This window comes from Clupea harengus, chromosome 17 (genome assembly GCF_900700415.2).
Source record: "Clupea harengus chromosome 17, Ch_v2.0.2, whole genome shotgun sequence".
Classification (NCBI taxonomy): Eukaryota; Metazoa; Chordata; class Actinopteri; order Clupeiformes; family Clupeidae; genus Clupea; species Clupea harengus.
The window spans coordinates 16,794,518-16,807,531 of NC_045168.1; the positions used below are offsets into that span (position 1 = coordinate 16,794,518).

The following is a 13,014-nucleotide window of genomic DNA, read 5'->3' on the forward strand; positions in this document are numbered from 1 at the left end:
TGAAACACTGAACCTTTACGATGGCTTCAGATTTAAATCACTGTCTCAAGTCAGCGATTTAATTCAGAAGTCTAAAAGCATTTTGTTTTTTCGATAACAAGAACCCCATATTGCACATTTAAGTGAAACCAGACCTTTACCGTAATTTACGGACTATTACCTCTTTCACAGTAACTCTGCTAGGTAGAATGGGTCTCTCTCCTTCTTTCACAGTAATTCTGCTAGGTAGAATGGGTCTCTCTCCCTCTTTCACATACCAATCCCATTAAAAACAACATCGCATAGAACACATTTTCATTCACACTCAGTCTTCCATATTGATGAAGAAACGGGTGTGCGTATTCCCACCTAACTGTAGCCTAACTTAGCTATGAACTACACTTGCTATCTCTAGCTTAAGGTTGGTAGTAGCTAGTGTGTGTAAAATGAACTCATTTTAATATGAAGTAAATATGAATTCATGTGAATATGAAGGTGCCAGCGGGTTTCTACCTATCGTAGCTTTTTAACTATCCTAGCTATCTCGGGTTTAGGGAACCCTCTTCACAGTTCGCAGCTGCTAGCGTGTGTTAATATGAACTTGTGTTAATATGAACTCATATTAATATGAACTTGTGTTAATATGAACTCATGTTAATATGAACTTGTTTTAAAAGGTGCACAGGCACCCTGAGGGTTTCTACCTTTTCCTATTATAATGTTGAGGAGACTGTTACATCAGCTAGATAACTAGCTATCATGTCATGCAAACGGTACTCTGCAACCATAGCAACCAAGTAACACCGTTTGCTGCATAACCTGAAGCAAAATACCTGAAGCAAAATAACATTTCTCAAAATCAGCTGACCAATAAAAGGCAGTCTTGGGTTCAGAGTGGTCACAACCACTTGTAGATGATGTTAAATGGCTTCACATAGAAATGAACCAATCCTGAGAGAACGAATGGGACCTCAGTGGAGCCAGGGCTGATTCTGATCCCAATGTGGTGAATAAACGGGCTGATTCCGATCCCAATGTGGTGAATAAACCGGCTCAGGTCCCCCTCCGCCCTGCCCTTCTCGAGCGCGTTAATTCAGTGGTTGCCTGGGGATCTATTCGATAACAATACGACTTTTAAAGTCCATTCCCAAACAGCACCATAACTGTAAATAAACGCTTAATAAAGGCATGGTTTTCACTGTGAGTGGGAATGAGGTGGCTTATGTGTGTGTGTGCGTTTCGTTTGAAATGCCATCCCATACAACTTTGAAATGGCTAGTAGCGTTGGCAACACATCTACATGCCAGTTAGTTTAACGTGAAAGGATGACCAAAGACTGAATACACTGCGGTTAGGACACGGGTGCAATCAATACAAAGGTTTGTTTTCATAAAATACTGTAATGCGGTTTATATACGGTGTGGTTTATAGCCAGGGAAACACGGTAGAATGGTCTTGAGCTGAAGTCACGGAGGGAAACCAGTCAATGAAATGCTAACTAGCAGGCGGCTTTAATTTCAGGAGTTTCTCCATGCACTCAATACAGTATACTCTGGTGTTAGTGTGTGTGCAGCCAAGAACATGATCAGTGTGTGTTCAGACCAAGAACATGATCTGTGTGTGTTCAGGCTGACCTGTAGAGAACATGATCAGTGTGTGTACAGGCTGACCTGTAGAGAACATGATCAGTGTGTGTACAGGCTGACCTCTGACCTGTAGAGCTGTTCTCAGACTAAGAACAGGATCAGTGTGTGTACAGGCCAAGAACATGATCTGTGTGTGTACAGGCTGACCTGTAGAGCTGTCCTCAGACAGAGTTTAGAGCGGTTCGCAGGGCAGACGGACTGAGACGGAGTCTAATGTGTGTATCGGTGTTTAGAGCGGCTCTCAGGCAGGGTGTGGCGACTGAGACGGAGTCTAAGATGAGTTTAGGTAGACGGGGTCGGGGGGAGGGCGCTATACCTTATGCTCCTCTGTCCGAGTCCATGAGGCCTGTAAACAACAGAGACAGGACACAACAAAAACAAGAAAAACAAAAACAAAAAAAAGGGCAAAGTGATCCTTTAAAAGAAACCCAATACAAGTCATTGTTAGGACATGCATCTGAACCTAAATGCACAGATAATGCACAGATAATGTACATTTGACCTGTTCTAGTCCTGTAAAATGAGCATATGTTATAAAGATGCATGTGTTTCAAAAAAGAAAAGAGCATGTTAACACTGCATAATAACACGTAAAGCAGTAATGATCATGCTGCTCAATTAGCATTAAGGTCAAAGATAAAAATAAAAAACGAAATTAAGTTAGCATTTATCATGTTCTTCCACTGTGCCTCTACCATTTAGGAGAAACAGTTGAGACGATATTACTTCACAATTAGTCAAACGTGACTGAAAACTATTTGAACTTCTTCAGAGAGCAAAAAAAAAAATCACAAGTCATTTCATTATCTGAAGACATAAATAGCTGTATTTATTAGCATACAGTCCTGATGGAAAGAGTTCAAAGGTAAACCATTAGCTCTCAGTAGCTAGCCTCTAAGCTTTAGCCTCTAGCCTCTAGCCTGCTCCCTTTCCCTCGCTCCTTTCAGCTCTGGCATTCTCAGTGTCTCTCCAGGCTCTGTTCACAGCTCAAAACCAGAAGCACAAAAGGCTTCCGAAAGCTTCACTGTTCTCTTTGATTCCTCTGCCCCTCCCAGAGCTGCGGGCTGAAGGGTACCTGATAGTACTGAAGCACGTAACCAGCACCCAGTGAGCTGAATTACTACGCTAATAAGCTCACTAACACCGGCTTCATGGTCAATTTACCTGATACTTCCATAATTGGTCTTGCTTTTTTTAGAGCCATTAAAAATATCACTGCGGGCTGAAACTAATAGCTGGCTGAAAGGAGATTTAGTATGCTTTGGCACAGGACACGTAAGCTGGCATGCATGCTTGTTAAAACAGCAGAGTATGGAGATGAATAAATGGAGATATGAGACAGGACTGAGGGACACACCGCAACATCTACCAAACCAAACTATTTCTGCTCAGTTTCTGATGTTGGATAGTGTCCCTATTTGTACATCGACAGACGGAATAAAACATTGAAACGTACTGAGCTGTTGTGCATTATCACACAACGCCAGGGCTGATGCGTTATAAATCACGACAGCACGGCTGATGCGTTATAAATCACAACAGCACGACTGAGCCTGCTCTAGTAGAGGAGTAATGAAACAGCGGGTTGACAATCACCATGTAACATCTGAACCTGAATGAATCTTAGATGAGAGTTGCGGATTGGCTAATTCCGTTAGGCTGACTGGTGTCACTGCTCGTGCTTCGCCTTCAGCTCATCTCTGTTTGTTTACCTGTTTGTTTACCTGCTTCTCAGGTGCAGCGGTGAGGATTTCATATCAACAACAACATAAACAGACCGTCATGAAGGGCTTTCTGGGTGCTAGTTTCATTAAGGAAAATGTAATATTATTATATATATATATATATATAATATAATATACGCAGGGGACGGTTGATGTACCAAAGCATGGCACTCTAACCTAATAATAAAAACAAAATGAGTTTGCGGCTCCGTCTGGCGAGGCTTAGGGCTGTCGTTAGAGCCCGCGTGTGTGTGCCCCAGATAAAGCATAGTGCTCTGAGAATAGCCCACTCTGTCTGGCATAGAACTCCATTCAGACACAGAAGCTCTATGAATGAATAAAAGTTATTTCAACGCACATCTACACGGCAGCTCTGAAGCACACACATGAGTACCCAAGCCCTGACTGTGGGGTCTGACGAGTCGGACCCTGTATTATCTGTCCCCTGCACGACAGCAACACCCTTACTGAAGGAGTGTGTGTGTGTGTGTGTGTATTAGCTGTCCCCTGACTGTGGGGTCTGATGAGTCGGGACCCTGTGTTTGCTGTCCCATGCACGAGAGCAACACCCTTACTGAAGGAGTGTGTGTGTGTGTGTGTGGGTGTGTATTAGCTGTCCCCTGACTGTGGGGTCTGATGAGTCGGGACCCTGTGTTAGCTGTCCCCTGCACGAGAACAACACCCTTACTGAAGGAGTGTGTGTGTGTGTGTGTGTGTGTGTGTATTAGCTGTCCCCTGCACGACAGCAACACCCTTACTGAAGGAGTGTGTGTGTGTGTGTGTGTGTGTGTGTGTGTGTGTGTGCACGACAGCAACACCCTTACTGAAGGAGGTTAGAGTGAGAGTGACGAGGACACTTAGGCACACAGCCGGCCTGAAATAAGCCCCAGTACAGTAGGAAGGCTTAGGAGCTCGAGTATTTCTGTCACTCAAGGCTAAGCATCATAGATCAAAGCTACATGTGACCTGACTTGCATAACGTAACCATTCTACTTTCAACAGCATAATGATCAAGGAAGTCCCCTAAAAAGGCAGATCAATCCCTGTCTTTGGTAAAGATGTACATGTATATCTCAGCTAATGTCCCGCAACAGTGAGGAATGAGGGTGATTGCACATGCATAAGATACATGCCATGAACCCGTGCAGCAGACTGGTGACGTGCGAAATATGGCAGCACAGTTAGGCGTTCATCTGAAAGACACTGTAGTCGGCCCGCGTGATTGGCTCTGGGTTTAAGACACTGTAGTCGGCCCGCGTGATTGGGTCTGGGTTTAAGACACTGTAGTCGGCCCGCGTGATTGGCTATGGGTTTAAGACACTGTAGTCGGCCCGCATAATTGGCTCTGGGTTCTGGATGCATTGAAAAGCAAACAGGGCACAGGGCATGGCCATGATAACTGCGGAGGTGACTGGATCGATATCTGTGGCTGTTGGACGTCGCAGCAGCAGCCTGGAGGAGAGGCGGCGTCGTCGTCTCCTGTGCCCTGCTGCTCCTCGCTGGACAACAATCACCCATTGACTCTGGGCACAGCAGCCAGGGCGGGGCCACAGGGTGAGGGCACTGCTGGCACCATGACCCGCTGCTGGCATAAATGGGCATTGTGAGGCCGAGGGGGGTGGGGAGGGTTCACCACTTCATTTGTGTCTGGCGTGTGTGAGAGAGAAAGCTCCTGCTGCAGCGCAAGAGTGAGAGTGTGTGTGTATGTGTGTGTGTGCGTGTGTGTGTGAGGTCTCTGCATCAGTCCCTGCTATTGTGTCTGGACGCGCTGACGGACGGCTGGCTGACGACACCTGCAGGTTTGTGCTAAACCACAGGAGGAGCTGAGCTGTGGCAGCGGAGTGGGCTCTTCACATGACTGTAAAACGCTTCTGTGCTACGGCTAACAGTAAGGCTTCAGTGAAAGGGCTACTATAAAACGCTACTGTGCTACTGCTAACAGTAAGGCTTCAGTGAAAGGGCTACTGTAAAACGCTACTGTGCTACTGCTAACAGTAAGGCTTCAGTGAAAGGGCTACTGTAAAACGCTACTGTGCTACTGCTAACAGTAAGGCTTCAGTGAAAGGGCTACTGCTAACAGTAAGGCTTCAGTGAAAGGGCTACTGTAAAACGCTTCTGCTAACAGTAAGGCTTCAGTGAAAGGGATGGCCTGTGCTTCAGAGAGAGCCAGAGTGGAGGGGCTGTGATGCTATGCCGGGTCATGCGTGTCCACAGAACCACCGACAGCTGTGACAGCCTCGTCTCTGGGCGCCACAGTGTCACGACGGGGCAATCGGGGTGATGACGTCATAGCTAAAAAAGGGTGAGGAGTGTGTGTGTGTGTGTGTGTGTGTGTGTGTGAGAGAGTGTGTGTGTGTGTGTGTGTGTTACCAGGGCACAAGGGGAGGGTTCCTTTGAAAAAAAGTGTTCTAAAGGTTCCGTTTGTGCTACCCTGAGGATACACACCACAGGCAGGAGGGTGAGTGTGTGTGTGTGTGTGTGTGTGTGTCTGTGCTACCCTGAGGATACACACCACAGACAGGGGGGTGAGCGTGTGTGTGTGTGTGTGTGTGTGTGTGTGTGTGTCTGTGCTACCCTGAGGATACACACCACAGACAGGGGGGTGAGCGTGTGTGTGTGTGTGTGTGTGTGTGTGTGTGTGTGTGTGTCTGTGCTACCCTGAGGATACACACCACAGACAGGGGGGTGAGCGTGTGTGTGTGTGTGTGTGTGTGTGTGTGTGTGTGTCTGTGCTACCCTGAGGATACACACCACAGGCAGGGGGGTGAGCGTGTGTGTGTGTGTGTGTGTGTGTGTGTGTCTATGCTACCCTGAGGATACACACCACAGACAGGGGGGTGAGCGTGTGTGTGTGTGTGTGTGTGTGTGTGTGTGTGTGTGTGTGTGTGTGTGTGTGTGTGTGTGTGTGTGTCTGTGCTACCCTGAGGATACACACCACAGACAGGGGGGCAGCTGACTCATCGGCCATGTGTCCACCAGGTCTGGGCCAATCAGGGCCAATCAGGGCCAGAGCGGAGCCAATCAGGGCCAGTCAGGGCCAATCCAGAGCCAATCAGGGCCAGTCAGGGTCAGAGCAGGGCCAATCGGGACCAGACTAGGGCTAATCAGGGTCAATCAGGGCCAGAGCGGAGCCAATCAGGGCCAGAGCGGAGCCAATCAGGGCCAATCAGGGCCAGAGCAGAGCCAATCAGGGCCAGTCAGGGCCAATCCAGAGCCAATCAGGGCCAGTCAGGGTCAGAGCAGGGCCAATCGGGACCAGACTAGGGCTAATCAGGGCCAATCAGGGCCAGAGCGGAGCCAATCAGGGCCAATCAGGGCCAGAGCAGAGCCAATCAGGGCCAGAGCGGAGCCAATCAGGGCCAGTCAGGGTCAGAGCAGGGCCAATCAGGGCCAGAGTGGAGCCAATCAGGGCCAATCAGGGTCAGAGCAGGGCCAATCGGGACCAGACTACGGCTAATCAGGGTCAGATCCGTCCTGCAGTCAGCTGCCATGTTGTGAGTAAGAGTCAAACTGGGCAGGCGGGTACAGCAGCAGGGAGCTCACCACACACCAGATACAGCCAAGGGGTGGTCACAGTATGAAACATCATGATCGAACACACACACACACACACACACTCACAGATTCACTCTCACACACTCACTCACACGCAAGCAAACCCCGTGCCATTTGTTGTGAGCACACAGACGTTCCCCATCTTCCCCAGTCCTTAAATGTGTAAACACACTCTCTCCCCCAGCACCACTCGCTGCGCTCGGCAGGGCACACACACACACACGCACACACACACTCACACACACTCTCTCCCCCAGCACCACTCGCTGCGCTCGGCAGGGCACACACACACACACACACACACACACACACACACACACACACACTCACACTCTCTCCCCCAGCACCACTCGCTGCACTCGGCAGGGCACACACACACACACGCACACACACACTCACACACACTCTCTCCCCCAGCACCACTCGCTGCGCTCGGCACGGCCGGCACGGCACACACACTACAGAGCAATGACAGACTCAAAAATAATTAGCAGCTTTGTGGTGTTTTTAGCCTGCGCCTCTCTCTCTCTCTCCGTGTTCTGTCTGGGAGGTAATTGGGAGCAGGAGCTTAGCAGACAGAGGCCTGCAGATGTGGCTGCAGGGGGTGGAGGAGGTGGGGAGGAAGAGGTGGGGGGAGGTGAGAGCTTCTAATGAGAGAAAGAGAGCGTCAGACGAACGCAATCGGCCTAATGAGCTGCTAATTATTTTCGTCTCCGTAAGAATGAGTTTTCACCAGAGTAAGGAGATACACACACACACGCTCCAGCTGCGAAGGCGATGATGCTAGGGTGTGTGTGTGTGGGTGTGCTCCTCGTTCTCTGCACAGCGTATGGCAGGTGAGGATGAAGATGGCGATGAGGATGAGGATGGTGGGCGTTAGGAGCGGTGTGACAGTCACCGTGGCGACGCAGTCCACCAGGCGCATGACACAGGCATACTCATGCTCCGCCGGGACTAGTGATGATGGCAGGTGCCTCAGGCCCTACGGAACCGGGCTACGGAACCGGGAGGATTGTTGGAACCGGCTGTGTGTGTGTGTGTGTGTGTGTTTCGGTGAAGGGGGTCACGGTGTTTCTGTGTGTATGTGTGTGTGTGTGTGTGTGTGTGTTAGTAGTTTTGTCCCATCATCACTTTTTTCAGAGGGTGTGGGGGGGGCTGTTTTGATCATCATGCAAAACCTTTGAAATTCCACCAACCCTGATAAGATCATTACTTGAGGAGCTACTTGCTGTCAGCAGCGAGTAAGAAAACAATATTTCCTTTTGTGGGGTTGATGCTATCAGGCCTGGAGCAGATCAGCGGCGAGCGGACAGATTAGCCTGCCCCTGCTTTTGCCTCTGCTTCTGCCTCTGCCTCTTCCTCTTCCTCTGTCTCTGCCTCTACTGTACCAGGGCGCTGAGCTGAGCTCCTACCTGATATATTCAGTTAGGAGTCTCCTGTTGAGAGAAAGGGTGTGTGTGTGTGTGTGTGTGTGTGTGTGTGTGTGCTCTCACCGAGCCATCCGCCATGCAAACGGCCATCTTACACAGCATCTACAGCGCTCCATACACTTACTGTGTGTGACGGCCATCTTACACAGCATCTACAGCGCTCCATACACTTACTGTGTGTGACGGCCATCTTACACAGCATCTACAGCGCTCCATACACTTACTGTGTGTGACGGCCATCTTACACACCATCTACAGCGCTCCATACACTTACTGTGTGTGACGGCCATCTTACACAGCATCTACAGCGCTCCAAACACTTACTGTGTGTGACTTTGGGATTCCACATTATTTGGAGTAATTCACAAAGCCCTAAAAGGAGCACCTAAGTCTGGAAGAACTAAGACGTTGCCAAGAGCCAACCCCTAACCCCATTGAGATCAATTCCCAACCCAAAAACGTAATATCTGTCAGATATGTATTTATGTATCGCTCTTAGCGGTAGGCTATGAAGCGCATGTCTACTCTAGACCTGACGTCAGCCGTAGCAAAAGAGTCTCTCTCTTGGCTTTTCCTCTCGTCAGAATGGATCTCATCAGCTTTGTGAAGAGGATTTACGAAAAACCTTTTAGTTAGAAAGTGTTGGTGACTCATGAGTACTGTTAATGGTCAAATCAAATGCTTGGTGAATACAGGCCCAGATCTGGTGATCTCTGGTGATCTCTGGTGATCTCTGGTGATCCCTGGTGATCTCTGGTGATCTCTGGTGATCCCTGGTGATCTCTGGTGATCTCTGGTGATCCCTGGTGCGGTAGGCTACATGGCCAAACCTCAGATCCCTGGTGATCCCTGGTGCGGTAGGCTACATGGCCAAACCTCAGTTACGGAGGATGACGTGTAAGATGGCCATTGGCGTGGACCTCCCAAAATGTGTGACGCGTATTTGTTTCAAAGGGACTTGTCATGACTGACAGCTCTGGTAGCCAATCATTAGTAGCAGACAAACAATGAGGACTATGTTATAGATAAACTCTAGATAGATTGACTCACTGAAATATGTATACATACTTGATTTCCATAGCAACATAGATATACCCTAACCCTGACTGACTCCTTTAGTCGTTTAGACAAACCTGATTCCCTCATGAACAGAGACATCTCCTACCATCATGACTAACTCAGTGTATAGATACACAAACCTGATTCCCTCATGAACAGAGACATCTCCTACCATCATGACTAACTCAGTATATAGATACACAAACCTGATTCCCTCATGATGCACATACATGTATAGATATACGTTCATATTTTAGATCTCATCATGAGGAAGAGGAGGTTTTGGTCACCTGAGGTCTTCCCTCCTCTGCCTAAGGATGTGTGTGTGTGTGTGTGTGTGTGTGTGTGTGTGTGTGTGTGTGTGTGTGTGTGTGTGTGTGAGTGGGCGCGCCCTGGCGTACCTGCTCTCCCTCGGTGAAGACGCGTTGGCCGAAGCTCCAGGTGATGGTGGGGGTGGGGTCTCCGGTGGCGTCGCAGGTGAGGGCGATCTGCTCCTCCATCTCTGTGGTGGTCTGGTTCTCCAGGAAGGTGATCTTGGGCTTCACTGTGGGGGCACAGGATTGGGGGGGGGGTTATGAGGAGGCACAGGATGGGGTGGGGGGCGGCGACTCCTCCTTCACTCACACCCGGAACACCCATAGGTGTGTCTGTGTGTGTGTGTTGGTGTGTGTGTGTGTGTGTGTGCGCTTCCCCACATTTCTCAGGAGTGTGTGTGTGTGTGTGTTTCCCCACATTTCTCAAGAGTGTGTGTGTGTGTGTGTGTGTGTTGCACGCTTCCCCACAGTTCTCAGGAGTGTGTGTGTGTGTTGTCCCCCAGATGTCATTCCCACATTTCTCTGCATTTCACTGCTCCATCCCAAACTCACTCTTATAAATGTGTGTGTGTGTGTGTGTGTGTGTGTGTCTCACCAAACACCCTGAGGCTGAGCTCCTGGTCGCTCTTCCCAGCCTTGTTGGAGGCGATGCAAGTGTACTCTCCCTCGTCCAGCTTGCGCACGTCCCTGATGGTCATCTCGGCGCCGTCCTCGCTGAAGCTGTACTTGTCCCCTTCCTCCAGCAACACCGAGCTCCTGCAGACACACACACACACACACACACACACACACATCCTCCCTGTTAGAGCCAGCTGTACTTGTCCCCTTCCTACAGCAACACCGAGCTCCTGCAGACACACACACACACACACACACACACACACACATCCTCCCTGTTAGAGCCAGCTGTACTTGTCCCCTTCCTCCAGCAACACCGAGCTCCTGCAGAGGGGAACGAGGGAACACAGCTCCCTGTCACAGCCAGCTTAACACGGGACATCTCAACGCAACACAGCTCCCTGTCACAGCCAGCTTAGCACAGGACATCTCAACGCTTGAATTAATGATGCAGCCAGAGACATTAAACATGATCACATGATATTAAACATGATCACATGACATTAAACATGATCACATGACTGCCCTGCAGGCCTGCACTGCTCCTGCTTAAGGATGAGTCATGGTGGAGAGAGACTGGCCCTACTCGCATCTATGGTACCTATCGCTCTATCGCTCCACATCTATGGTACCTCTCGCTCCACATCTATGGCTCCACATCTATGGTACCTATCGCTCCACATCTATGGTACCTCTCGCTCCACATCTATGGTACCGACCGCTCCACATTTATCGCTCCACATCTATGGTACCTATCATAGATCCTTCCCTTCGTGCCTCCTCTGTCTTTAACTGACGTTTCACCAGCGTATCCTCACTGTAGGCCGTCTGTCAACTATCCATGTAAACGTGCAGAACCAGAGGAACCCATCAAGGTCACAGGAGTAATAATTATCTCCCAGAACCTCCCGCCCCGCCCCTCCCCTCGCCCCAGGACGAGCGCTCTACTCTGCTCTGACCCATTTCACAAATAAGACATCACCACCACCCCCCCTTCCTCATCCTCCTCCTCCTCCTCTCCAGATTAGTGGTGGTCTTTGTGCTGGGGAGGGGAACTGTTGTGTGTGTGTGTGTGCTGGGGGGGGGGGGGGTAGTCTTTGTGCTGGGGAGGGGAACTGCTGTGTGTGTGTGTGTGTGTTGGGGGGTAGTCTTTGTGCTGCAGAGGGGAACTGCTGTGTGTGTGTGTGTGTGTGTGTGTGTGTGTGTGTGTGTGTGTGTGTGTGTGTGTGTCGGGGTTGGGGGACTTGATAGTTTTTGTGCTGGGGAGGGGAACTGCTGTGTGTTTGTGTGTGTGTGTGTGTGTGTGCGTGTGTGCGTGTGCGGGGGGGGGGGGGTGATAGTCTTTGTGCTGCTGCTGGGGGGGGCGTTATTGTCCTCCGAACTGCAGAGGCTGAAAGAGATCTCTCCTGCGTCTGGCCCCAGACTGAGTGTGTGTGTGTGTGTGTGTGTGTGTGTGTGTGTGTGTGTGTGTGTGATCTCTCCTGCGTATGGCCTCAGACTGACTGAAGTAGGAGCCAAGGCCAGATTACAATCAGACAGACACACACACACACACACACACACACACACAGACTCACAGCATTAAAGCAGTACAAGTCTGTCTCTGTGTTATCTGCAGCTCTCGTGGGGAGGGAGTGTGAGTGTGTGTGTGTGTGTGTGTGTGTGTGTGTGTGTGTGTGTGTGTGTGTGTGTGTGTGTGTGTGTGTGTGAGAGAGCAAAAGTGAACAAACTCCATTCTAGTCCTTCCTGACTTTCAAGTGCAAGTGATACTCCGAGTGCAGTAGTTGGTCTGTGAGTGTGTTTGTGTGTGCCTGTGTAAATGTGTGTGTGTGCTTCTGTGTGAGACAGGAGTGTGATATCTGATAGATGTGTGTGAGTAAGTGAATGAGTGAGTGCGTTTGTGACAGGTGTGAGTGAGTGAGTGAGTGAGTGAGTGAGTGAGTGAGTGAGTGAGTGAGTGTGTGTGTGTGTGTGTGTGTGTGTGTGAGTGTGTGTGTGTGTGTGTGTGTGTGTGACAGGTGTGAGTGAGTGAGTGTGTGTGTGTGTGTGTGTGTGTGTGTGTGTGTGACAGGTGTGAGTGAGTGAGTGTGTGTGTGACAGGGGTGTGTGGGTGTGTATGTGTGTGTGTGCGTGTGTGTGTGACAGGTGTGAGTGAGTGAGTGTGTGTGTGTGTGTGTGTGTGTGACAGGTGTGAATGCGTGTGTGACAGTTGTGTGTGTGTGTGTGTGTGTGAGTGAGGCAGGAGTGTGTGAGCCTCCTTACCTGGCCCATGTGACTATAGGCTCAGGGAATCCATCTGCGTCGCAGGCCAGCACGGTGGAAAGCCCCCCCTCTCCGGTGGCGTTCACCTCCTGGTGTCTGATCCGGATGGTGGGCAGCACTGACACACACACACACACACACACACACACACACACACACACACACACACACACACACACACATACACACACACACACACACACACACACACGTATAAATCATCATGGATATAGCAAGAGAGTCTGCCTCCATCCCAACTACCCCAGCTTCTCCTGTGCGCCATCACCCCGGGGGCCACAGGGCGTGAGCACCAACCCCGCGCTTGGCCAGAGGGGCAGTTAAACAGGGGTAGAGTGTGTGTGTGTGTGTGTGTGGGGCAGTTAAAGAGGGGTAGGGTGCGAGGTGCGGGGCAGTTAAAGAGGGGTAG

The 13,014-nt window shown here is 50.0% G+C and overlaps 1 protein-coding gene across 1 annotated transcript in view; it reads right to left on the reverse strand.

Moving 5' to 3' along the window:
• LOC105903764 (neural cell adhesion molecule 1-A) overlaps nt 1-12,709 on the reverse strand; it is a gene marked incomplete at both ends in the record, with an annotated part of 46,387 nt that extends 33,678 nt beyond the window's left edge. Inside the window, 3 exons of the mRNA XM_042710329.1 lie at nt 9,795-9,937; nt 10,303-10,463; nt 12,588-12,709. Of these exons, the coding sequence (XP_042566263.1) occupies nt 9,795-9,937; nt 10,303-10,463; nt 12,588-12,709 (426 nt within the window). The remainder of the gene's footprint in view (nt 1-9,794; nt 9,938-10,302; nt 10,464-12,587) is intronic.
• Nucleotides 12,710-13,014: the final 305 nt, after the last annotated feature.